At 40.9% G+C, this 27,646-nt stretch overlaps 1 protein-coding gene across 1 annotated transcript in view; it reads right to left on the reverse strand.

Annotated features, from left to right (window-relative positions):
- Nucleotides 1-27,646, reverse strand: part of LOC149434698 (uncharacterized) — a 226,566-nt gene that overhangs the window by 20,726 nt on the left and 178,194 nt on the right. Inside the window, exons 75-87 of the mRNA XM_089663502.1 lie at nucleotides 25,671-25,799; nucleotides 22,229-22,313; nucleotides 19,750-19,785; nucleotides 15,380-15,577; nucleotides 14,188-14,223; nucleotides 12,168-12,269; nucleotides 9,527-9,709; nucleotides 9,169-9,204; nucleotides 7,806-8,003; nucleotides 4,519-4,606; nucleotides 4,340-4,430; nucleotides 2,440-2,513; nucleotides 1,355-1,489 (exon numbers count right to left, since the gene is read on the reverse strand). Coding sequence (XP_089519628.1) covers nucleotides 1,355-1,489; nucleotides 2,440-2,513; nucleotides 4,340-4,430; nucleotides 4,519-4,606; nucleotides 7,806-8,003; nucleotides 9,169-9,204; nucleotides 9,527-9,709; nucleotides 12,168-12,269; nucleotides 14,188-14,223; nucleotides 15,380-15,577; nucleotides 19,750-19,785; nucleotides 22,229-22,313; nucleotides 25,671-25,799 — 1,391 coding nt within the window. The remainder of the gene's footprint in view (nucleotides 1-1,354; nucleotides 1,490-2,439; nucleotides 2,514-4,339; nucleotides 4,431-4,518; nucleotides 4,607-7,805; nucleotides 8,004-9,168; nucleotides 9,205-9,526; nucleotides 9,710-12,167; nucleotides 12,270-14,187; nucleotides 14,224-15,379; nucleotides 15,578-19,749; nucleotides 19,786-22,228; nucleotides 22,314-25,670; nucleotides 25,800-27,646) is intronic.

The raw sequence follows: 27,646 nt of genomic DNA on the forward strand, positions 1-27,646 counted from the left end.
CACCTGAACTCTTCTGCTGCTGACAAGGCTCAGCCACTTTAAGGGCTGTGCTAACCCCATGCCAAGCCTCCTGCTTGGGAAATGGTCAGGATCCCCCAAGAGTGAAGGCCAGCTCTTCCTCACCCCCAGCCACTGAGTTCTAGAGACTCTTCCAAGTCTCTACTGTAGATCAGGGAGAGGTGCCAGGGGACTGTTCTACTGAGCCTCTCAGCCCTGACCCGAATTTGACCCAGCTGACTATCACCCAGGCTGCTACTCAGCCTTCTGACTGAAAAATAATCAGCTAGCTCCTCCTAACTAACTAGGAGGGTGCTACACCAGTAAATGTCTATTCAATATTTTTGATGACTTTGATTCTTCCATGGTCACCACCCCACACTACCAAGGGTGCCTCTGCCCTGAGAGTTTTATTTCTCTGCACCCACGGCTAGTAATTCTGTGCATGTCCAGACCAGGCGAGGTCCGAGATCTGCAGTTGCATCTGCTTTGGGGTATGTAGATCCAGTTCCTTTGTGTTAGCAAGGATTTTGGTCTTCAACTATCTCGGTGCTAAAAACTGAAATCGGTAGGCAATGAATTACGGCACATTACTCCTTTGCTTTTTAATGACATAGCATTGTGTTTTAATGGTCCATGGACCTGGCTTATACAATACGTTCCAGTTTAACTGTGCTGACCCCATGCCAAGCCTCCTGCTGGGAAATAGTCAGGATCCCCCAAGAGTGCAGGCCAGCTCCTCCTCACTGCCGCCCACGGAGTTCTAGAGACTCTTCTAAGTCTCTAGATCAGGGAGAGGTGTCAGAGAACTGTTCTGCAGAACCTCTCAGCCCTGACCCAAATTTGACTCAGCCTTCTGACTGAAAAATATTCAGATAGCTCCTCCTAGCTAACTAGGAGGGTGCTACACCAGTAAATGTCTACTCAATATTTTTGATGACTTTGATTCTTCCATGACCACCACCCCACACTACCAAGGGTGCCTCTGCTGCATAAAGCCCTAAGAGCTTTTTATTCTCTGCACCCACGGCTGGTAATTCGGTGCATGTCCAGACCAGGCAAGGTCCAAGATCTGAAGGTGCGTCTGCTTTGGGGTATGTAGGTCCAGCTCCTTTGTGTTAGCAATGGTTTTGGTCTTCAACTATTTCGATGGTAAAAACTTAAATCGGTAGGTAATGAATTATGGCACCTTACTCCTTTGCTTTTTAATGACATAGCATTGTGTTTTAATGGTCCATGGACCTGGCTTATGCAATATGTTCCAGTTTAACTCCATGTTTTCGAAAATGATCCTTTCCTTATAATTTGTATGTTTTGCTCAGATATAAGAATATTAAAACACGGGATATCAATGTACCTTGCCATTTTCTTGACAACTGGACAGCATCACTATCGTATGTATGTGTTTCTCCCATATCAAGTACCAGAAATATCCGACTGTATTAGACTGGGGGTTTTGAGCCGCAATAAACTCCCGTGAATATCTATACCCCTGAAAGAGAGGAAAAGAAGCTTTATTAGTAAGGTATTTGCAGTGTCTTATGTACACACACAGCAGACAACTCTTCTTATAAGCTAACCCTGGATTTCTTTAACCCCTTGCCCTCCAGAGTATTTACCCCCCTTCCTCACCAGGCCATTGTTTGTGATACGGCACTGCATTACTTTACCTGACAATTGCGCCGTCATGCAATGCCGCACCCAATTTAAATTTCTGTCCTTTGTTTCCCACAAATAGAGCTTTCTTTTGGTGGTATTTGATCGCCTCTGCATTATTTATTTTTTGCTCTGTAAACTGTCTTCCAGACAGTAAATGTCTGACTACATAGGGGGGACCTCCGGACTTCCTATATATTTTCCCAGGCTGATTGACCTACAGATTGAAGTTTACCCTCTTCATCTACTATAAAGATTCCAGTGGATATTAATTATATGCGCATTTTCCATGCGCGTCCGGTGAGTGCGCATTTTCCCCATTGTTTCCTGGTTTCATCAGCTATCTTTTGGGACTTGCTCATATGAATCAATATATTAATCACGGACCATTTTCTTTAGCACTTTATATATTTTAGCGCTGCACTCTGTTTTACTTGTCATTTTATGGGTACACTGTGATTACCTTTAGTGCTTTAGCTGCTTACCTAGGAGCGCTCACTTTATACCATTTTGTCTGCAAATGTCTGACTACAATCTATAGCTCTTGCAGTCATTAATGGTTGGATAATAGAGGGTCCAAGTTTAAGAACCGATAGATATGTTACGGCTCATTGTTCTTTGTGGGATGTCTTACAGTTTTTGGACCTTAGCAAGCCATAAAATTCCAGAATAATATTCAGAGTAAGAACTCAGCATCTTGCAATACATTGCACATTTCTGCTTGAGTAAACAGGAGAAAATTATATTATGGAAAAAGTAATTATTTAAACATTTTAATTAACTTACAGAAACATAGCTGGCGCTAATATGTCCATAAATTGAACCTTCAAGAGCTGATGTCCTGACTTGAGACGTACCATCTATAACACAGTTTGTAAGGACATATTGAAATGCATTTAGAAACACGACTGGACTGGCTATAGTGCGTGATAACAAAACATAGTACATTTATAAGCAAACAAAAACATTATAGATTTATAAATGCATGCATGCTCTTCTCTTCTATATAAAAAGCTTGAAGTGGTATGGATTGACCTGCAGGACCTAGCGGGTACTTGCTTAAGCCGGCCATAAATGGTTTAGCAGAGACCGGCCAAGAGTCGATCCATCTATGGACAGACTATTCATCTTTTTTCTGTTTTTTTTAATTGTAAATTTGAAAACTCCCTCTTAGACATATATATATATATATATATATATATATATATATATATATATATATATATATATATAAAAGCTCCCGCTGTTAATATGGACAACATACAAAGCTTTCAAGCCCAGAGTGCTAGTTCTTCATTTCTGTCTTGATGACTATGGGAGGCAAATATAAATTAGATTTTGGGTATTACAAAATACATTTAATTATACTGATGGGTCCATAAATAGATTTAAATAGAGTTTTTTCTAAATTTCAGAAGCTCAGCTTTGGCATGGAAGAGGCACAGGCAACTAATGATCCTGATGTTTGGTTTCCAATATATTATAATTGGCATAATGGAAGCCTTCTTGGTCACACAAGCACTTGTATAATGAAGTTATATAATTTGCTGTTTTTGTATTCTAAATAAGTCCTAGAAGAACATAACCTACACAAGTCCTAGGAGAACATAATCTACACAAGTCCTAGAAGAACATAATCTACACAAATCCTAGGAGAACATAGTCTACACAAGTTCTAGGAGAATATAATCTACACAAATTCTAGAAGAACATAATCTACACAAGTCCTAGGAGAACATAAAATCTACACAAGTCCTAGGAGAACATAATTCACACAAAGCCTAGAAGAACATAATCTACACAAGTCCTAGAAGAATATATATCATACAAAGCCTAGAAGAACATAATCTACATAAATCCTAAGAGAACATAATCTACACAAGTCCTAGAAGAACACAATCTACACCAGTCCTAGAAGAACATAATCTACACAAGTCCTAGAAGAACATAATCTACACAAATCCTAGGAGAACATAATCTACACAAGACCTAGAAGAACACAATCTATACAAATCCTAGGAGAACATAATCTACACAAGACCTAGGAGAACATAGTCTACACAAGTCCTAGAACAACATAATCTACATAAGTACTAAATGAACATAATCTACACAAATCCTAGGAGAACATAATCTACACAAGTCCTAAAACAACATAATCTACACTAGTCCTAGAAGAACAATCTACACAAGTCCTAGAAGAACATAATCTACACAAGTCCTAGAAGAACATAATCTACACAAGTCCTAGAAGAACATAATCTATACAAGTCCTAGAAGAACATAATCTACACAAATCCCAGGAGAACATAATCTACACAAATCCTAGAAGAACATAATCTACACAAGTCCTAGAAGAACATAATCTACACAAGTCGTAGAAGAAGATAATCTACACAAGTCCTAGAAGAACATAATCTACCCAAGTCCTAGAAGAAGATAATCTACACAAGTCCCAGGAGAACATAATCTACACAAGTCCTAGAAGAGGATAATCTACACAAGTCCCAGGAGAACATAATCTACACAAGTCCTAGAAGAAGATAATCTACACAAGGCCTAGGAGAACATAACATCTACACAAGTCCTAGGAGAACATAAAATCTACATGCAGAAAGGGTCCAGCTGCAAGTCCACAGTGCTAACCAACATTAAGACACTGCCTACAATACAAATAAGTGCTTACATAGCTCAACGGCATCCAGTTGCTTCTTCTGTATTTTGGCAAGGTTTATGGTCGTAGATCTGGACTCCAAAACTTCAACAGACTTTAGACTCTGCATAAGGTAATAATGGTATTGTAAGTATGAATTCCATGCTTAGTTTTACAATGATATATAAGACAATGAAGTCTTCTTTACATACTTCAAACTCAAGTATCAGGCGTCTGTTGTCACTTGTTCTCAGTTTTTGATATGCTGCGTGGAAATTTTCAATCTTCACAGGTTGTTTCCTAAAAATATAAACATGCAAAGTTCCAGTAGAGTCTTAGGGGTCAGAATGGGGAAAATTACTGTAAATATGGTTTTGCTATTATCAGCAAGAGATTTACAATAAAATATCTTCTAAAAGTAATTTGTCACACTCGAATGGACTTTTTCTGTAATGTGGAAGATGTTTTGCTGCTTATCTAAGCAGCTTCATCAGCTCTAATGGGTGTCAGGAACATGTTCTCATTTATACATTGGTAACTTAGATACCTTAATCCAATCACTGTGAAATGTGTTGAGGCATATGTTGATTGCTCAAGAACAGGAAAGGAGGTGGGAAAGTTAGTGAAACCATCCTTTACTTACATAATTCAATAACCATACTAGCATGGAGTCTGGGACGGGTGTTAACTATTCAAGTTGAAGGTGTAAATTACTGACAAATTGCTTCGGTAGAGATGGCCCCCTACCCCTGTTTAGAAATGTTTTTTCCAGTTTGACATAACTTAAACTATACAATTCAAACTATTAACACATATCCTGAACTTCCTAGCACCAAAGTGATTGGATTGTGTAATTATGTAATTATACCAAGGTGGTTTTGCAAGCTTTCTCATCTCCCATCATGTTCTTGCGAAATCAACATCTGCCTTGACAACTTCCATGGTGACTGGATTAAGGTGACCGTGTTAACTGTGTGGATATAAATACCGGGATATGCTCCTGGCACTCATTAGAACTGTAGAAGCTGCTTGGTTACAAAATTAGATATGATCAACAATACCAAACAAGCCTAGCTGAATGCAACAAACTACATCTATATATACCATAACCTGATGAAATTAGAACCTTTCACAGACATAATAAAATGTCAATATACAATTTATTCATACTAATTTTGAGCAAAGTGTGTTACTGTATTATTTGTATTTGGCAGAAAGGCTGTAAATACATTTTTTGAGTGAATCATAGAAATTATCTTATTTATATAAAATATTTCACAAAAGAGAATGAAACATACAGTATAAAGACATAATTTATGTCTCTGTTTCCATTAAATATATATTTTTTTTTTATGGAACAGCAATGGGTACCAACAACGCCCCTGCTCTATCAGACATTTGTTCCAGTATCTAACCAAGGTTGTTGGTGTAAACACAAAATATAAATGAAACATTTTGGAATAGCATACAGGTTGATATAATGGACTAGTTTTATGGCTCTGAGCTTTCTAGTATATCTGTCACAATTTATACATTGATAATAAAGACATAACATTGATTCATTTTAAATAGTAGAAAAAGTACCATGGCAAACCATTGTTTGATTTTTTTATTTTGAGCTTTTATCTGGCTTTAAAAAATTAGTTTGAACTTATATGTCATTGGGATGATATACATGCAATTTCTGCTTCAGTGGATGTTTATGCCTACACCCCTTCTACCAAGGGTGGATATTTCAATATTCTTTCCTTGCACCCTAATATTTCTTTATGATTCTGTTTTCTCTCAATTTCATATCTTTTCTTGGATTGTGATTTGGGGCATACCATACAGAATCTTTTATAGAATGTTCTCCTATGGATTGTATGTTGTATACCTATTTTATACTGAGCACTTTCTCTGTTTTTTTTTACTAGATTTTGTAAAACTCTTCCTCTTTTCTTTAAGAAAAATTAATAAATATAATTGAAAAAAAAATAACTTTGGACATGCTAAACAGTGCAATACAAATTAAATAGTACAAGACCAACAAACAGCACATAAGCAGAATTATCCATGCAAAATAGTATCTAAAGCACGGGTGTCAAACTTGCGGCCCTCCAGCTGTTGCCACACTACAAGTCCCATAAGGCATTGCAAGTCTGACAGTTACAAACATGACTTCGAAAGGCAGCGGCATGGTGGGACTTATAGTTTCGCAACAGCTGGAGGGCCGCCAGTTTGACACCCTTATCTACAGGAAAATCATGCCAGCCATGAGAAAGACTTTGCCACCCTAGGGCACATGCACATGTTTGTAGGCATAGACGCCTAGCTAAATGGGCAACATTGTGCACATGCTGCAGCATGCATGTGAAATTACGGGCAAGTCCGTTACAGATACTGGTGTGTATCGGAATTCTCAACCTGCATAGCATCATGGGTTCCTGCAATTTCTGAATCTCATACTTGACTTGGCTATTGACCCAGCTTCTGTCTGACCTGCTTCTAGATTATCCTTGTCTGTCTATGTTTCCTGCTCATTCCTGTTACCGACCTTGGACTGGACTTCTGGCCAAGATTTTGTCTATCAACTTGGCACCACACTGCCAACCTCTGCTTGTTCCTGACCTTGATTCTGCTTATGATTTGGTGCCATTCTGCTCAGCTGAACCTAGCTTGTGGCCCGACTCTGCTCACAACGGACCTTGGTGCATCCTGGCTGCCTTACCTGCTGTAAATCTGCTTCTCTGATGCCAGCAATCCTAAGTTCCAGTCTTCAGTTTCGGCTACCTGGCCACTGTGCCATTCTTGTACCCTTGCAGACTCTGTCCTAACTTCCTGCAATTTCTGAATCTCATGTTTGGCTTGGTTATTGACCCAGTTTCTGTCTGACCTGCTTCTAGATTATCCTGGTCTGGCTATGTTTTCTGCTCATCCCTGTTACCGACCTTGGCCTGGACTTCTGGCCAAGATTTTGTCTGTCAACTTGGCACTGAATTGCCAACCTCTGCTTGTTTCTGGCCTTGATTCTGCTTATGATTTTGTGTCATTCTGTTCAGCTGAACCTAGCTTGTGACCCGACTCTACTCACAACAGACCTTGGTGCATCCTGGCTGCCTTACCTGCTGTAAATCTGCTTCTCTGATGCCAGCAATCCTAAGTTCCAGTCTTCAGTTTCAGCAACCTGGCCCCCTGTGCCATTCTTGTACCCTTGTAGACTCTGTCCTAACTTCCTGCAATTTCTGAATCTCATGCTTGGCTTGGTTATTGACCCAGTTTCTGTCTGACCTGCTTCTAGATTATCCTTGTCTGTCTATGTTTTCTGCTCATCCCTGTTACCGACCTTGGCCTGGACTTCTGGCCAAGAATTTGTCTGTCAACTTGGCACTGAATTGCCAACCTCTGCTTGTTCCTGACCTTGATTCTGCTTATGATTTGGTGCCATTCTGCTCAGCTGAACCTAGCTTGTGGCCCGACTCTACTCACAACGGAACTTGGTGCATCCTGGCTGCCTTACCTGCTGTAAATCTGCTTCTCCGATGCCAGCAATCCTAAGTTCCAGTCTTCAGTTTCGGCTACCTGGCCCCTGTGCCATTCTTGTACCCTTGCAGAATCTGTCCTAACTTCCAGGTCTGCTTGGAGAGGAATTATGCAAGAGACTGCCTTCATCACCTTGGGTTCCTCAAACAGGTACCTGACATCACCAGTGCTTTTCCTGTAATTAGATTAAACGTGCCATTAGAAGGAACATGGACACACGTCACATCACAGTAGCTCTAAACATTTTTGAGAATTTGACATTTTTCACTCAAAATATATTCTGCTCAATGACGTTTCCATCATTTGAGATATTTTAAGGTATTAAATTTACTTCTGTTATACCTTTGTTTATTGGTTTGTATAAACGAAGAACAATTTTTGAGCTTCAAAGAAATGGAACTATCACGTCATTCATTCATTCAGCTGTGTTTGTAAACTTTAAAGCCCAGCCCAATAAAAACAATAAGGGAAATAAAACTCCTCTCCATAAGCCGCAGTGTAATAGATCAAAGTTACAGTTTCCTCTGTGAGCAAAGCTAATATCCTGCCCCGGGGACCAGGCATTTGTCCCTACTTACTATTTTATTGGCCATTGGTCTTCTCACTGCCCCCATGCATTATCCAGCCTCTGGAGCGTATGAGGGAGGGCACAGCCATTGGGTCAACCACTAAGAGGTGTGCACATCAAGCAGGCAGTGATGCAGACACCCGAAGAAGGACCCAAGGAAATAAACAGGAGACAGAAGGATCATCATGTGACTGTGGCTTTAGTTAAGTAAACTGGCCATTTGGAATTTCTTCTTTAAAACAGAGTTCCACTCACTCTGTAAAAAAATTAAAGTCAACAGCTACAAAAACTGTAGCTGCTGACTTTTAAAAAAACAGCCACTCATGCGACATATTTACAATATATTGGCCTACACAAATATATTTTAACATGCATTCCAAAAATGTAAATTAAAATATATTTTCCAAAGGCATACATTTAAAAATCTATTTTTCAAAATCTATTTTCCAGATATTTTTGAGCATCTAAAAAAATGCATTTAACCATAGATTTTTAAATATACTTGTAAACGCATTCCAAATTATACTTTGATATATATTGCAGCATGTGTTTTGAATATATTTTTAATAATATATTCACAAATGTATTAAAATTTTAATTTTGAAATATATTGAATATGGCCAAAATTGTAGTATTTGAAATATATGTCAATATATTTGGGAAGAATATATTAAGAATGTATTTTTAAAATATATTTAAAATATATTTTTCTTCCATGTGAGACACAAATTAGGTAGACTGAGACAATCAAACAACACATACGTAGACTTACCTAATCAACATATTTTTTTCATAACCAGGTGTTTGCCTGTAATTAGAGTAAATATAACATGGTAAGGAACATTATCAGGAAGTGCAGCTCTGAAAATGATTAGAATTTGATATTTTTCACTTATGACCCAGTTCCACTCATAACCAGGGGTGGACTGACCATTTGGAAACTTGGGCACTGCCCGAGGGCCCGGGGTCAGTAGGGGGCCCCATGAGATGCCCCTGGTACCTTTTTCATAGGCTTTTTGGAGTTTGGGCAAGGACACAGGGGCCCCATGATCCCTTATTGCCCGGGGGCCCAATGAGTTGTCAGTCCACCCCTGCTCATAACTGAACGTGGTGTATCCTGGATGTCCTACCTTCTGTTCTTCTGCTTCTCTGATACCAGTTCCAAGTTCCATTCTTCAGTTTCAGCTTCCTGGCGCTCGTGCCCTTCCATGGCCTTTGCAACTGCCAGGGGTGCTTGACCAGGAATGGTGCAAGAAGATGCCTTCATCATCTTGGAATCGTTATAGGAGTAGCCAACATCACTAGTACGTCGCCTGTAATTAGAATAAATATACTATTAAAAGGAATTTTTTGAACCAATCCAAAACCTCTATAGTTTCAATGAATCAAAACCGAATCTAGAGGCTTCCCTTAACCACTTCCTGTTCGGCCCATGTATGTAAATGGCCGGACAAGAGCAGTGCAGGAGTGGGTTGCCGTTCATAAACGGCGCCCGCCATTTTAGCCTATGCGCACTCCCCGGGAGCACGTGGCACCGCGATCTGGGGCCCGCTGTGTCCTTCGAACACTGACCGCTGTACGGGACCTCTGTGTGAGGTCCCGATCATGTGATCACTGATTGGCCAATCAGTGATCACATGAAGAGTAGTAAGCAAGATGTCAGTTCTGACATTATTGCTTACTACGTGTGAAATCTGTGAATGATCACAGAGGTCACATGGTACAGGGCTATTCACAACAGCCTTGTACCATGTGACAAGCTGTGACCAATCACAGCTCACACAGTATTTCTCAATGGCTGCAGGAATGCAGCTAGAGAGAAGGAGAAATTATTGCTTTTACAGCCTTTATGGGTGTAAAAGTAATCAGTGTAAAAAAAAAAAAAAGAAAAAGAAAAAAACTTCATCACCCCCCACAAGTAGTACAGTGTCACTATGGAGACACTGTACTGTTAGGGTGACAGTATGTTAAAAAAAATTAAAAACCATAAATAATAATATAAAAAAAATAAAAATGTAAAAAAGTTTTTTGAAAAATAATAATTTTTGGTTATAAACTAATTTGGGTTAATTATTTTTTTTACTAAAAAGATAGCTGAATACATTTTGGCCAAGATTTATGAAGAAAGATTATTTATTTGCAAAATGTTATAAGAAAAACCCTTTTTTTTCAAAATGTTTGGACTTGTTCATTTATATAGCGAAAAATAAATAAAAATCCCAGTGGTGAATAAATACGCATTTCAACATGCAGTGGATATATATATATGTGAGTAGGACCATTGCTGATTGGTGTTTCACTCTGAGATCAAGCATCTCCTGATTCTCAATCTCATGCTTGTCTTGGTTATTGACGTTTTTATTAAAAAAATATATGAAAAATATTTTTAAAAATGCATTTCAAATATACTGTATGTCTTTAAAAATACAAATCTACATTTTTGAAATGCATTGACAAATATATGTAAAATATATGTTAAAAATGACTTTTTTATATGTTAAAAAAAGGATATATTTAAAAAATATATATTTTTAAAATATTTTTCATATATATTTTTTAATAAATATATATATATATATATATACAGTATATATATATATATATATATATATAAATATATTTTGAAATGTATTGAATATGGCCAAAATTGTAGTATTTCAAATATATGTCAATATATTTGGTAAGAATATATTTCAAATATATTTTTCTTCCATGTGAGTAGGACCATTGCTGATTGGTCTTTCACTCTGAGATCAAGCATCTCCTGATTCTCAACCTCATGCTTGTCTTGGTTATTGACGTTTTTATTAAAAAATATATGAAAAATATTTTTAAAAATGCATTTCAAACATACTATATGTCTTTAAAAATACAAATCTACATTTTTGAAATGCATTGACAAATATATGTACAATATATATAAAATGACTTTTTTATATGTTAAATTTTTTTTTTTAAGATATATTAAAAAAAAATATATGTTTTAAAATATTTTTCATATATTTTGTAATAAATATATATATATATATATATATATATATATATTTTTAAATTAAAATATATTTTGAAATGTATTGAATATGGCCAAAATTGTAGTATTTCAAATATATGTCAATATATTTGGGAAGAATATATTTCAAATATATTTTTCTTCCATGTGGGTAGGACCATTGCTGATTGGTCTTTCACTTTGAGTTTAAGCATCTCCTGATTCTCAACCTCATGCTTGACTTGGTTATTGACTCAGCTGCTCTCTGATCTGCTTCTGGACTATCCAAGACTGTCTATGTTAGCTGCTCATCTCTGATACTAACCTCCGCCTAGGTTTCCAGCCATGGTTTTTGTCTATCGACTTTGCACCTCGCTGCCTGCATATTGCCAGCCTCCAGGGGCAGACTGACCATTTGGAAACTCGGGCACTGCCCGAGGGCCCGGGGTCAGTAGGGGGCCCCATGAGATGCCCCTGGGTTTTGAGCTTGGGCAAGGACACAGGGCCCCATGATCCTCTATTGCCCGGGGGCCCCATGAGTTGTCAGTCCGCCTCTGCCAGCCTCTGTTTGTTTCTGACCTTTATTCCTGGCTATGGTTTTGTTCCATCCTGCTTGATTGTTACTGAACCTGGCTTGTAACTAGACTCAGCTCATAACTGAACGTTCTGTATCCTGGGTGCCCTATCCGCTGTATTTCAGCTTCCCTACTATGAGCGCTTCCAAGTTCCAGCCTTCAGTTTCGGCTCCCTCGCACTTCTGCCCTTCTATCCCCATTGCATACCCTTTCTCAACTTCCCGAGATGCTTTGACAGCACTTGTAGAAGTGGCTCCCTTGGTCAACTCAGTCTCCTCGTACACGTATGTGACATCGCCAGTATTTTGCCTGTAATTCGATGAAATATATGATTAGTAGGAGCATGAGCACTCTTAAAATTGTCACAATTAAAAATTGCCACACCATAAAAAAAAATTGTCGCACAATAAAAAATTGTCACAATAAAAAACAAAACATTTGCCATTTTTCACTTTGACTATATTCTGCTTCTTGTCTTTTTGGTCAGTCAGCTTCCCAACAACACTTGGACCTCTTTAGGACCCATATGGAAGAAAAATATATTTGAAATATATTTTAAAAATATTCTTCCCAAAGGGCGCAGAGTATGCAGCAGGTCAATGTGCAATCCCTGGACCCTGGTGACAGCACTGCAGCTTCATGTAGTAGGTAGGGGGGAGGGAGAGAGAGGAGAGAGAGGGGGGGGAGAGAAGAGAGAGAAGGCAGAGAGAGAGAGGGGAGAGAGAGAGAGAAGAGAGAGAAGGCGGGGAGAGAGGGGGGGCAGAGAGAGGGGGGAAAAAGAGGGCAGAGAGAGAGAGAAGAGAGAGAAGGCAAAGAGAGAGAGAGGGAAGAGAGAGGGGGGCAGATCCATCCTGCGGGGATCGTCGAAGGAGGTGTCACCAAGTGTTACCGCACCGGGTGACACCAACCCTAGGGACGCCCCTGCATAGATGGATTGAATCTCGGTTCATCAGGAGCCAGAAGAGATTAGATCCATGTACCCACATGGAAGAAAAATATATTTGAAATATATTTTAAAAATATTCTTCCCAAATATATTGACCTATATTTGAAATGCTACAATTTTGGCCGTATTCAATATATTTCAAAATATTTTTCAAAAATATATATATACAGTATATACTGCATGTTGAAATGCGTTTTTATTACAAAATATATGAAAAATATTTTAAAAATAAATGACAAATATACTGTCTGTCTAAAAATACAAATCTACATTTTTGGAATGCATTTACAAATATATGTAAAAAATATATGTTAAAATGACTTTTTTTATATGTTAAAAAAAATCTGAAGAATATATTTAAAATAAATATATTTCTAAATAACATATAAAAAAAAGTCATATTAACATATATTTTTACATATGTTTGTGAATGCATTCCAAAGATATATGTAAAAAATATATGTTAAAATTACTTTTATATATATATATATATATATATACTGCATTTTTTTAAACTATATTTCAAATATATTTTTCTTCCATGTGGGGTGTGCCCAACCCATTGCATTAGGGTGTGCACCCCAACGCTGAAACACACATCTCTGTATATGTATATATATTTAAAAACACACACACTCTTACAGATAATAAATACGCATAAACAAACATTTTAAAATGTATTCAAATATGGACAGTGTGAGTAGGGCAGAGGTTGGTGTCTGTAGGGGGAATCTGCGCCAAACGGGGTGACTAGGTTGTGCCCAGGCACAACTGGCACACCCTGCGCACACGCCTATGTTTAGCACTATGATTCTTGTTTTCTTGGAAGTCTTTTCTTCTATTTAGAGAATATTGCATGGAAGTTCTGCCATACAATCTTTTGTCAGCAACACAATACAAATTAAGTAGAACAAGACAATCAACCAAACAACCAAACAGGGCAGCACAGTGGCTAAATGGTTAGCACTTCTGCCTGGCAGTACTCGGGTCGTTGGTTTGAATCCTAACCACATCACCAGCTGCCTGGAGTTTGCATGTTCTCCCTGTGCCTGTGTGGGTTTCCTACAGGTACTCCGGTTTCCTCCCACACAGACATGCTGTTAGGTGAATTGGCTCCTGTCTACATTGTCCCTAGTATGTGTATGTATGAATGTGAGTTAGGGACCTTAGATTGTACACCACTTGAGGGTTAGGGACTGGTGTGAATATACAATATATATATGTGTAAAATGCTGCATAAATTGACGGCGCTATATAAGTACCTGTAATACATAGACTTACCTAATTGAAACAGGTTTTGCATAACCAGTATTTTGCCTGCAATTAGAAGAAATATACCTTCATAAGAAAAATGAACAGGAAGTGAACAAGCATCATAGTACAAAAGCTCTGAAAAAGATCAAAATGTCACGTGTTCCCCTTTCACTGTAAGCAAATTAATAAATTTCTGATATACCCGTGTATATTGGATTGTATCAAAGAAGAAACATGTTTGAGGTCGAGAGGGGGGGAGAGAGGGGGGAGAGAGAGGGGGAGAGAGAGGGGGAGAGAGAGAGAGAGAGAGAGAGAGAGAGAGGGAGAGAGAGAGAGAGAGAGAGGCAGCACAGTGGCTAAATGGTTAGCGCTTCCGCCTGGCAGTACTCAGGTCGTTGGTTAAAATCCGAGCCACGGCACCACCTGCCTGGAGTTTGCATGTTCTCCCTGTGTCTGTGTGGGTTTCCTCCGGGTACTCCAGTTTCCTTCACACTCCAAAGACATGCTGATAAGTTAATTGGATCCTGTCTAAATTGGTCCTAGTATGTGTATGTATGACTGTGAGTTAGGGACCTTAGATTGTAAGCTCCTCGGGGGCGGGGACTGATGTGAATGTACAATATATATGTAAAGCGCTGCGTAAATTGATGGCGCTATATAAGTACCTGTAATAAAAAATAAAATGAGAAAGATTGTGCCAGCCATAAGTCCTATGCACATGTTTGCAAGCATAGAAACCTAGCTAAATGTACAGCACTGCTCAGGGGCGGACTGACAACTCATGGGGCCCCCGGGCAATAGGGGATCATGGGGCCCCTGTGTCCTTGCCCAAACTCAAAAAAGTCTATGAAAAAGGGGCATCTCATGGGGCCCTCTACTGACCCTTGGCTCCTCGGGCAGTGCCCGAGTTTCCAAATGGTCAGTCCGCCCCGGCACTGCTCACACATATGTGCATGGTAATACTAGCATAGCAACATGTACGGGAACATATGGGCATGTGCACCCGCGCACACTGATGCCGAATGGGCTATTCAAGACTTTTCATAGGATCATTGTTGAATGGTCTTTCAGTGTGAGTGCCGTAGTTCCTAATCCTGAACCCCATGCTTGTTACTGACCTGGCTTCTGTTTGACGTGCTTTCGGGGTATTTATACCTGTCTATGTTTGCTGTACATATTTGTTACCTTGGCTTGGATTTCTGTATCCTAGGTGCCTTACCTGTTGTACATCTGCTTGTCTGAAACCAGCACTCCCATGTTCCATTCTTCAGTTTTAGATCCCTGGTACTTGCGCTGTTTCATCACCCCTGCAGATCCTTTCTCAGCTTCCATAAGTGCTTGGGCAGCCGTTGTGCAAGAGGCAGTACTCAGCACCTCGGGCTCTTCATAGAGGTTCCTGACCTCACCGATATGTGGACTGTAATTAGAATAAATATACCATTAGAAGGAATGTGAACACATCCTAGATTGTAAGCTCCAAGGAGCAGGGCCCTCCTATCCAGGGGCGGACTGACAACTCATGGGGCCCCCGGGCAATAGGGGATCATGGGGCCCCTGTGCCCTTGCCCAAACTCAAAACAGCCTATGAAAAAGGTATCAGGGGTATCTCATGGGGCCCCTACTGATCCCGGGCCCTCGGACAGTGCCCGAGTTTCCAAATGGTCAGTCCGCCCCTGTTTACCAGGAATCCAAGGATCCCTTTTTGCCCATCTGGTTGTAGAGAACCTTCTTTATCTCCAGAATTGAGTTTTAACTTTACGTTAAGCCAATCATGGATGCAGTGGTGTCCCTAAATAGGTGCGGGGGGTGTGCGCCGCACCGGGTGACGCCTTTTCCACGGGGTGACACCACACCCACACCACCATTCGGGCACTGCCTGAGGACCCGGGGTCACTACAAGGCCCCATGAGAGGCTCAGCCTGTCCCTGTATGTGCCACTTCTGAAATAAGCAAGCCTTGAGGGGACGGACAGTGAGGCGGGCACTTCGGACACCTCTCCTCCTCGGAGTTTCAGCAGAGGAGCGGGTCCACATCCCTGCCACGGGTGCTGAAGTTGGAGAGCTGGAGTGGCGGGCAGAGTATGCAGCAGGTCAGTGTGTAATCCCCCAACCCTGGTGACAGCACTGCAGCTTCATGTAGTAGGTACGGGGGAGAGAGGGGAGGGGGAGAAAGAGGGCAGAGAGAGGGGGGGGAGAAAGAGGGCAGAGAGAGAGAGGGGGGGGAGAAAGAGGGCAGGGGGGGGGAGAAAGAGGGCAGAGAGAGAGGGGGGGAGAAAGAGGGCAGGGGGGGGAGAAAGAGGGCAGAGAGAGGGGGGGGAGAAAGAGGGCAGAGAGAGAGAGGGGGGGGAGAAAGAGGGCAGGGGGGGGGAGAAAGAGGGCAGAGAGAGGGGGGGAAGAAAGAGGGCAGAGAGAGAGAGGGGGGGGAGAAAGAGGGCAGGGGGGGGAGAAAGAGGGCAGAGAGAGAGGGGGGGAGAAAGAGGGCAGGGGGGGGAGAAAGAGGGCAGAGAGAGAGAGAGGGGGGGAGAAAGAGGGCAGAGAGAGAGGGGGGGAGAAAGAGGGCAGAGGGAGAGGGGAGAGGGAGAGGGGGGGAGAGAGAGGGCGGAGAGAGAGGGGGGAGAAAGAGGGCAGAGAGAAAGGGGAGAGAGAGAGGGGAGAGAGGGGGAGAGAGGGGGAGGGGGGGGGAGAAAGAGGGCAAAGAAAGAGAAGAGAGAGAAGGCAGAGAGCGAGGGGGGCTGATCCATCCTGCGGGGATCGTCGAAGGGGGTGTCACCAAGTGTTACCGCACTGGGTGACACCAACCCTAGGGACGCCCCTGCCCCTGCATAGATGGATTGAATCTCGGTTCATCAGGAACCAGAAGAAATTAGATCCATGTACCCACATGGAAGAAAAATATATTTGAAATATATTTTAAAAATATTCTTCCCAAATATATTGACATATATTTGAAATGCTACATTTTTGGCCGTATTCAATATATTTCAAAATATTTTTCAATAAATATAGATATACAGTATATACTGCATGTTGAAATGCATTTTTATTACAAAATATATGAAAAATATTTAAAAAATAAATGACAAATATACAGTATGTGTTTAAAAATGCAAATCTACAGTTTTGGAATGCGTTTACAAATATATGTAAAAAATATATGTTAAAATGACTTTTTTATATGTTAAAAAAAATCTGAAGAATATATTTCAAATAAATATATTTCTAAATAACATATAAAAAAAGTCATATTAACATATATTTTTACATATGTTTGTGAATGCATTCCAAAGATATATGTAAAATATATATGTTAAAATGACTTTTTTTATATGTATTTTAAAAAAATTTTTTAACATATAAAAATTTACATATATTTGTAAATGCTTTGTAAAAATGTAGATTTGTATTTTAAAGATATACAGTATATTTGAAATGTATTTTAAAAAATATTTTTCATATATTTTGTAATAAAAAACGCACTTGAACATGCAGTGCATGTATGTATGTATATATATATATATATATATATATATATATATATAAAAATATATTTTGAAATATATTAAATATGGCCACAATTGTAACATTTCAAATATATGTCAATATATGTGGGAAGAACATTTTTGAAATATATTTCAAATATATTTTTCTTCCATATGGATATGGGCAGGCTGATTTACCCAAGTTGATCCATCCAGCCACTTGGGTACAACCAGCCTGTCAGATTTTTAGCATGCGATTTCTGCCTGCAGCTATAGCTGCTAGTGGTAATTATGTGTGTTCTCCTGGCTAAGAAAGCCTCCCCTCCCCGTTGGCACTGACTGTGTTGATGGGGAAATTGACTCGTTGTTGCAGGAAAGAAAATCGTATTGTCTCTGGCCTGCCTTAGAGTCAGCACCTCAACAACACTTCAGCCTAGGCAGCCCATAGATGATGTGATTTTCTTGCAACCATGGGCTTCAGAAAGAAAATTATTCGATTTCCTCATCAACACAGCCATTGTTGATGGGGGAATCCCTTCCATAGAGCATTGTGTTTTCCTGGCGAGGGGGGTCCATTCCTACTGGGAGAACCTAGTCTATATTGTAAGTGGCTATAGCGACTGGCAATATTTGCATGCTAGAAATCCAACATGCTAGTTGTGTCCAAGTCAATGGATGGATCAACTTGGAGGCAATCAGCCTTCCCATACATGGATCAAATCTCGGCTGGTCCCTGGTGAACTGACCGAGATTCCAACATCTATAGCTGACTTTAGTGTTTAGATTTTAGAATTGGTATTGGTGGACTCCCATGGTTTCTAGGGAATCTACCTTCCTATTGAGAGAATATTTGATTACACTGTTCAACAAATGTTTATTTTTTGCCAGTTTTGGAAACAAAAGGATCCATTTCTTAATGAATTTCACATTCTGAGTTCAAATATAACAATGAAATTTGTCAATTGGCTCTAGTTTTTCTGTAAACGGAAAGTTTTCTACTATAGGCGTAATGACTACATAATGCACAATAATTATATAGATAGATGTCTTTCCACAAATATAAAGCAAGTGATATTGACTACATAACAAAGCCTAAATGGCATAATATATTGCATAGGATTACCAAGAAAAATTATAGCCATAAGCTAAGTTGAATCATTTTAATACTTAGGATTCTCACTAGTTTTGTCTTCAGTTTGTGTCGGTTTTGCTTCTCTTGGCTTTTCTCTTGTATTCGAGGAAAGGGCTCTCTCTTACAACTGCACGTGACGACACGCTTCAGGTTCTTCCTCACTTGACTCAACCACGAAGGATTCTGGTGCTTTAGGAATTGGTAGCCCCTCTCCATGAGGAACTGGACGTATTGCCGATGGAATATTTGGATAGTGCACAGATAACTTTTTCTTCTTATTTAGCCCTTTTACAATTGGAGGCACCATACAAAAGTAACAATTACTAACATGATCTGTTGGCTCTCTCCAAATCATTGGCACAGCGAAAGGCATAGATGCCTTTTTTCCATTCAACCATTGCTCCAGAGCTCTTGTCCTGGTCTCCTATCATGCAGCCAATATACAAGTTGTAGGCTTTCTTAATCATTCCTGTTATCCTCCTTTTTTGTGAGATAAAAGTTATTTCACCGCAGATACAGCAGAAATTATCTGCTTTATTCACACAAGTTCGAGGCATTACTGAGTAGCCTATATAAGCATAAAACGAAATGTAAAGACGCTGTCGAACTACAATCAGCTACAGATACTGCAGCTTTTATGCAGTGAAGTGATGCAATTAAAGGCTAATATTGCATCATCTCAGTATACATGCAATTTTCTATTGGTCACCAGTATCAATTGCGCAATATGCAGCTGAAGTTGCATCATCATTTTGAATGGCTTACGTCATTAGATGGGTGAATATATCATGGAAACTAGAGCCAATCAACATTTTTTAGGGTCATTTTCGTTTTCAGCACCCCAAAATTATGTAATATTAGCTAATTTTATGCCCAAAACTTTTTACCTGTTGAACAGTGTTATTAGTGTGGACATTCTTAGCACTACAATGCAAATTAAGAAGAACAAGACAATCGAACAAAACATACATAGACTTACCTAATCAAAACATTTTTTTGATAACCATCACTTTGCCTGTAATTAGATGAAATAGACCTTTATAAGAAACCTTAACAGGAAGTGAACACATCACATCACAACAGCTCTGAAAATAATCTGAATTCAATATTTTTCCCTTTTACTATAACATGCTTATCAACCTGATCAATGTCCTTTTCACCACATGTAGAGTGTTGGATTGTATCAAAATACATTTGATCTAACTACAAAAACAGGTTTGGAGATGCAGCCGCGTTTATGAGTTTATATTGATAAAACATAGCTGAAATAGTGAAATGAGTGACTCCTCCCTCTTATGTATTTATTGCCAATATTTCAATGCTTAGGGAAGGTCCAGTGTGTTCCAATACTAGAAGACCAGAGCATGTGAATGTGCTTGTTTAGGCGCACATGCCTGCTTGGCACTGGTCTCCAGCTCGTTCTGGATTTACCTGTGACCTAACCTGTCCATATTTGTCTCCTGTGTACAAGACCGCTTGCCTCTGACCCGTCTCTGGAATCTTGTCTACTCATTGTGACCTTGGCCTGTGTTTTGGACTCTGCCTTTTGCCTTCTTATTTGGTGTCTAGCTGTTAACTGACCTTGGTCTGTATCCTGACACTGCCTTTGTACCTTCTTGTATGTCCCTTACCTCGTTGTCAGCTGTTGCCAACCTTGGCTTGTATCCCTATGCTGTGCCTGCCTTCATGGTTCAGTACTTTGCTGCCCAGCTGTTGATGACCTTCCGCATGTATCCCTGCTTTATTCCTGTCTACTGATCAGGTGCTACCACATTTTTGCCTCTGGTCCTTACTTGGTGGTTCACAGTCGTCTGTGCCTCATATGGCCTTCGTGCCACTCTGTCATCACATCTTCTGTCACCGCTACCGGGGGGTATTGGACAAGAGTTGCAAGAGTTGGCTATTGCCAACCTTGGCTTGTATCCCTATGCTGATCCTGCCTTCATGGTTCAGTACTTTGCTGCCCAGCTGTTGACGACCTTCGGCTTGTATCCCTGCTTTATTCCTGTCTACTGATCAGGTGCTACCAACCTTGGCTTGTATCCCTATGCTGTGCTTGCCTTCATGGTTCAGTACTTTGCTGCCCAGCTGTTGATGACCTTCGGCTTGTATCCCTGCTTTATTCCTATATACTGATCAGGTGCTACCACGTTTTTGCCTCTGGTCCTTACTTGGTGGTCCACAGTCGTTTGTGCCTCATATGGCCTTCGTGCCACTCTGTCCTCACATCTTCTGTCACCACTACCGGGGGTATTGAACAAGAGCTGCAAAAGAATCTTCTGTCACCACTACCTGGGGTATTGGACAAGAGGTGCAAGAGTTGCAAGAGTTGGCTGTTGCAAACCTTAGCTTGTATCCCTATGCTGTTCCTGCCTTCATGGTTCGGTACTTTGCTGTTCAGCTGTTGACGACCCTTGGCTTGTGTCCCTGCTTTATTCCTGTCCTCTGATCAGGTGCTACCACGTTTTTGCCTCTGGTCCTTACTTGGTGGTCCACAGTCATCTGTGCCTCATATGGCCTTCATGCCACTCTGTCCTCACATCTTCTGTCACCACTACTGGGGGTATTGAACAAGAGGTGCAAGAGAATCTTCTGTCATCAGTACCAGGGGTATTGGACAAGAGGTGCAAGAGTTGGCTGTTGCCAACCTGGGCTTGTATCCCTATGCTGTTCCTGCCTTCATGGTTCAGTACTTTGCTGCCCAGCTGTTGACAACCTTCGACTTGTATCCCTGCTTTATTCCTGTCTACTGATCAGGTGCTACCACGTTTTTGCCTCTGATCCTTACTTGGTGGTCCACAGTCGTCTGTGCCTCACATGGCCTTTGTGCCACGCTGTCCTCACATCTCCTGTTACCACTACAGGGGGTATTGAACAAGAGCTGCAAGAGAATCTTCTGTCACCACTACCTGGGGTATTGGACAAGAGGTGCGAGAGTTGCAAGAGTTGGCTATTGCCAACCTTGGTTTGTATCCCTATGCTGTCCCTGTTAGATAGTCTTCTATGCATGCATTGTTTACTCTATAGGGCTGACTTGCTAAAATTACAAAATCTGGTGCAGCTTTGCGTAGAAACCGATCAGCTAAGGTTTTATTGACAAAGCTTGAATGAACAAGCTGAAGTTAGAAATTAATTGGCTACCATTCACAGCTGCACCAAATTTTGCACTCTCCAGTTTTAGTAAATCAACTACTGTAACTTTCTAAAAGTAGATGACTTTATAATTGCTAAATTTTATTCTACAAAGCAAATTTCTGTTGTCCCATAGTTGCAAACTTTTGAGCCATCAGCCGACAGGCTGTGGGTCACTAACTGAGTGTCTTCAGGTACCCTCCTAGCATTTATCATCACTTCAAGGGGGTTGCAATACCCCATCTTTGGTTTGCATTGAAGGGTGCTAGTGATGTCCATAGCCAGACTGAAAGTTGCGTTACACCATAGGAGTTATCCAGGTTTACCTTGTTTTTCTCCAAATCAAAAATCCCAAACCAGCAAGGGCTACAGCTCCAAAAATACCCCCAACCACTCCTCCGATAATTCCACCTAGAAAAAGAAGATATGAATGTCAAGAAATAGAAAAACGAAGATCCCAAAGTGATATTTTAGGACAGTTTTGTTTACTGAATCTGGTCTTCTTTGAATTTCCTTTTTTTATATTTTCTATTGTTTTTACAAAACTTTTTTTGCTGCCTGTTTTTTTTATTCCTGTGAAAAAAACCTACAAAATAATGAAGCTAATAAGAGGCATAAAAACAGGTTCAGGATACTGTACTTAAAAGAAGCTTCAGTAACCCCCAGGAGATTTTAAGAGCCCATAGTACCCTTAAACACTCCTAAAAAAAACCCCTGAATTTCATCTTTGCCTCTGCATCCAATGTAATTCACCTAAATGGCTACATTGTACTGAAATCTTTTGAATTTTGAAAGTTCCAGAGAAATAAAAACTCTCAATTTGTATCATTCTTTACAACAAAGTTTTAAGTGTGCGATCTTCAATTTTTAGTATTGCACTTGCAATAGTGACTGTCATCAGTAATCAGCGTAACGTCGTTGAACAGGAAACACTGTAGAATTTTCAGATTTCTATGTTAAAGTTGTGAAAGGATGGGAGCACAACACCGGCTTGTACAGACCTGTTAAAAGATTTTTATTTTGTAACAGCCAACACGTTTCGGGGGCTCAGCACTCCTCCTTTATCAGCACGTGGCTGATACAAAATGGAAAATATTTTAAAAAGTCTGCACAAGCTGGTGTGGCACTCCCATCCTTTCAAAACTTCAACAAACTCCTCTGCGTGGCCAGCAAGAACCCACAGTTGATGGTGAGCATCCTCTAAGACAGCAAACCACCCACTGTGTTAAAACGCATCTGTATAAGGTTCAACGCTCCTACAACCCATAGGTTTCTATGGTAGTGATCCCTTGAAGAAAGCCAACCCAGGGTTTCCCAAGAGTCTAAGCTCCAGCCCGCTTCTTCACCAGGACCCTGATGATGAGGATGGACTTGCAGCCAACTGGAACCAGGCTGTGACCCTCCAGATACGTCCAGCTGAAGATGTGGAGACCACTTGTGTGTGCAGAGTACAGATGCCAGGAGGCAGGAGAGGATCTGGAAATGAGGCAGGCAAGTAAAAATGGTAGATGAAGCTGGGGCCGGTACATGGGTAGTCAGGCACCAAATTCAAGAAATACAAGGGAGCTCAGGGAAACTGGGAAGTTGCTCAGGTAACACAGGCAGCACTGAGCATGTCTATAAATAGAAAAAATGCACTAGGAGGCAGGCCAGGGAGTGATAGAAGGGAAAGGGATATAAATCCTCAGTAGAGCAGGTGATGCCCATAGGTGAACACAGGAGCCAGCAGCACATGAATGGAATCACAAATCTAGCAGAGCCACTGCAGCAAGGCGGTAAGAATTTTCCAAACAGGATATTCTGTATGCATACATCTCTTACCATTTTATCTATTCAGCAATAAGCCAGAATGGCTGTTGTGTCTGAGAATATACGATATGAACAAATGTTTGTGGGCACATGATAATCTCACATACTATATGGCAACATTTACTGCATGTGACACCCACTCCTAATTTATTGAGTGCAGGTGTTTCCAATGAATGTTCTTGTTAATGTTACAGCATGCAAAGAAATATTAAACAACTGTGTGCTTCCAACCTTGTGATGACAGTTTTGGGACGTGACTGTGCCCAAAAGTCAGGTCCAAAATGATATGGTTTGATGAACTTGGTGTGGAGGAACCGGAGTTGCCTTCATAGAGCCTTGACCTCAACCCTATTGAAAATCTTTGGGATATACTCAAATGCTTATTGCGTGCCAGACCTTCTCATTCAATCTGAGTACTAGACCTCACAAGTTCTCTTTTTGCAAAATGGGCCAAATTCCCAAAGACACGCTTTCCAGTGGCACCTGTTATAGCCCCAAAGTGTTGTTCAGTTGTGTATCAATGCTTTTGGTTTTGGAATTGTATATTTAACAAACTCGTACATTGTAGGTGTGATGGTCAGGTGTCCACAAACTTTTTCTCATATAGTGTATGTTGGCTTAGACCTACTTGACCACTTCAGTGTATGTTGGCTTAGACCTACTTGACCACTTCAAGTGCTTAGGCTGTTTTGATAACGTCCTAGACTTGGTTAAAACAAGCTCATGGTTGCAGCTGCCATAAGCTTGTTGTAATGGCCGCCCATGTAATGGTTTCATGGGCAACCCTTTCCTCCGGGGAGCCTGGGACCACAGTAAACGGCGGTAACTTTGAGAGCAGGAGGTGACTGAGGTAAAGTGGAGTTCCACCTGAAGAAAAAAAAAAATAAAAGTCAGCAGCCACAAAAACTGTAGCTGCTGACTTTTACAATACAGCCACTTACCTGTCCCTTACCACCACTGGTTTCATTGGTGCCGGCATCTTCAATGTGGGTACCCGGCTGTGACAGCTTGCGGCTTCACAGCCGGGTGCCCACTGCGCATGTGCGAGAAGTGCTGCTCTTTGTGAATGGCCCCGTAGTCTTCTGGGACCTGTCACATGTCCCAGAAGACTACGGGGAGGGAGGGGGGGGGGACAACTTACGCTTCCAGTGGACTTGGGAGCGGGTACCTGTCAAATTCAGGAACCTGCTCCCCCCCGATCCCAAAAGGTGTCAATCCTTAATGGGGAGCAGGGGACAAAGCATTAAAGTGGAACTTCCCCTTTTGGGTGGAGCTCCACTTTAACATCCATGCCCCCGATACCCCTGCAACTTGAATTATGCCACTTCCTGGTTCACAGTTGTCATTTCACGGCTACTATAGTTGAGGATGCAGCTAATCAAGCATGATCTGTGCTTGATTAGCTGCATTGGAAGGCAGAGGAGAAATTTGAAGTTTTCCTTGCAGGAAATGCCCTATTTTTGTCATACAGCTCTGTGGGAGCCCTGATAAGTACCTGCTGCATGTACATAACTGCTTTGCATAGTACATGCCATTTAAAAATATTTTTTCTAACTGCTTACAATCCACATTTGAAAAGGACAGAAATAAAAAGGACTAAACCATTGTTGGAGAAGCCAGAAGACGGCTGAAAATCATTCAAAAAAATAAGTGTGGGGCAGCAGGGTGGGTTTAGCACAGCTCCACAGCCTCCTCATAAATAAAGGAAACTAAGTAGGATTTTTCACTGCTGGGGTTATCAGAAAATACTAAGCAGCACTTCTTAATTTTTTGCTTTAAGATATGTTGTGTATGACAACCTGCAACAAATAAGTAGGTGTCATCCAAATTTGGTTGCAAAAGTGGAAATAAACTTTCTGTAATTGACAAATTAGAGCCCAACTCCAACTAATATTTGGCAGCAGTCACAGCAACTTAAAATAAATTGTAGCTGAAAGTTCCAGAGAAGAAAGATCTTACTATTATCGTTAGGTTCGCTGACAGGCGCACTCTGGAAACTGGTGTCAAAATCTTGGAAGGTGTCCGTATCCATAGCTTCATTTAAGGATGAGCGAACGTCCTGCACAATGCTTGGTTCCTCTATCAGATCTGAAAAATACTTCAGTATCAGTGTCACTCCTCTATTTACAGGTATAATAACCACCATCAGGACAATTTTTTTTAATTTTTTGCACACGTGGTAAAATCTGAATTTTTTTGCTAGTGTAGCAATACCCCTTTAGTAGTCGCTAGAGATTTGGGTCCCCCTATAGTCCTGCACAGCCAGCCAGGGAACTCATATTTCCTTCCAGACTTGCACTTCAGAGCCAGTAAACAGTTCTTGAACTTGTTTTTTTGGATTTTATTAGGGGATTGAAACTTGGATGGGGATGAGGGATACATGGATTTCCCAAGGAACTGTAAAACTTAGGACAACTTCCTGGAACTATGTACAAGTAGTCAGAAGGGTTTCTCTTCTTGGAGAGCTATCCAGCCTCTCCTTGTGCACTACCTCAGACCCCAGATGAAATCTCCTCTTCACCCAGCTGCCTGAGCAAATCTCTGGCCAAGAGGTCCCAGAAGCTGCAACTTTAAATGAAAGCAGTCCCAGATGGGGGCTAGTCAGGTTTCCCACCCAAATGCCTTTTCTCCTTAACTTGCCCAGGGGGAGTGGGATTACTTACTCAGTCTCTCCTGCAATTTGTGGGTTGGTGGCTGTCCACAGGTCTTACGCTGGGCTGGCTCCTTACCTGCTTTCCAGACTGTCCTCTCTTTTAGGGGACAACGAGGCTGAGAGATCCTTCCTTCCAGCTCCTCTGCCTGCAGGTATGCCCCTCTCTTGGACCCCCTCCCATGCTCCACACACCATCCTGCTTGCTCCATCTTCCACATGAACTCTGCTCCTGCTGATCAGGCTCAGTCTCTCTTCAGGGCTGTCCTGACCCCATGCCAAGCCTCCTGCTTGGTGATTGGCCAAGATCCGTTGAGAGTGCAGACCAGCCCCTCCTCACCCCTGCCCACTGAATTCTAGAGACTCCTCCAAGTCTCTAGATCAGGGAGAAGTTCCAGAGAGTTGGTCAGTAGAGCCTCTCAGCCCTGACCAAAATTTGACCCACTTTGACTATTCCTCCAGGCTGCTATTCACCCTCTACTTAAAAAATAATCAACTAGCTCTCTCTAGCTTCCTTAGGAGGGTGCTACACTAGAAATGACTGTAACACCCCCCAAAAAAGACTAAATAAAAAGACAAATTTATTTTAGTACAAAAAAGCACTCAAAAAAACCCAACCCTTTTTCCTGTAAAATATAACCAATAAAATATAACCAATGGGGTTCATTGAGTAAATAGATACTAAAAATGTCAAGTGTTAAACTTGTGCACGCCCCTGGAATCGCAAAAAAATTTAGTACGCAAAAGTTTCCATGTGTAATACTTTATTATTACGGCTTATCAGTTTACAGTTGAGCATGAACTATGGCTCTAGAATTATTGCTGTCACTTCAACATTCACAATAATACCTCACATGTGCGGTGCAACTGATGTTACATGCTCGCCCTGCGCTGTGTTTTTTTATGGGGTGTGTGCGAGGGTGACAGGGGTGCTTTAACATTTTAAAAAAATATTATTTTATGCATTTCTTATTTTACACTTTTTCTTTTTTTTCTTTTTACTTTATTGCCATCACATGTGGGCAGCACAGTGGCTAAATGGTTAGCACTTCTGCCTGGCAGTACTTGGGTCATTGGTTCGAACCCCAACCACGGCACCACCTGCCTGGAGTTTGCATGTTCTACATGTGCCTGCGTGGGTTTCCTCCAGGTACTCCGGTTTCCTCCCACACTCCAAAGACATGCTGGTAGGTGAATTGGCTCCTGTCTAAATTGTCCCTAGTATGTGTATGTATGAATGTGAATTAGGGACCTTAGATTGTACGCCCTTTAACTTCTTGCCGAC

Source organism: Staurois parvus, unplaced genomic scaffold (genome assembly GCF_062004578.1).
Source record: "Staurois parvus isolate SC_StPar_1 unplaced genomic scaffold, SC_StPar_1.0 ptg001702l, whole genome shotgun sequence".
NCBI classification, from domain to species: domain Eukaryota; kingdom Metazoa; phylum Chordata; class Amphibia; order Anura; family Ranidae; genus Staurois; species Staurois parvus.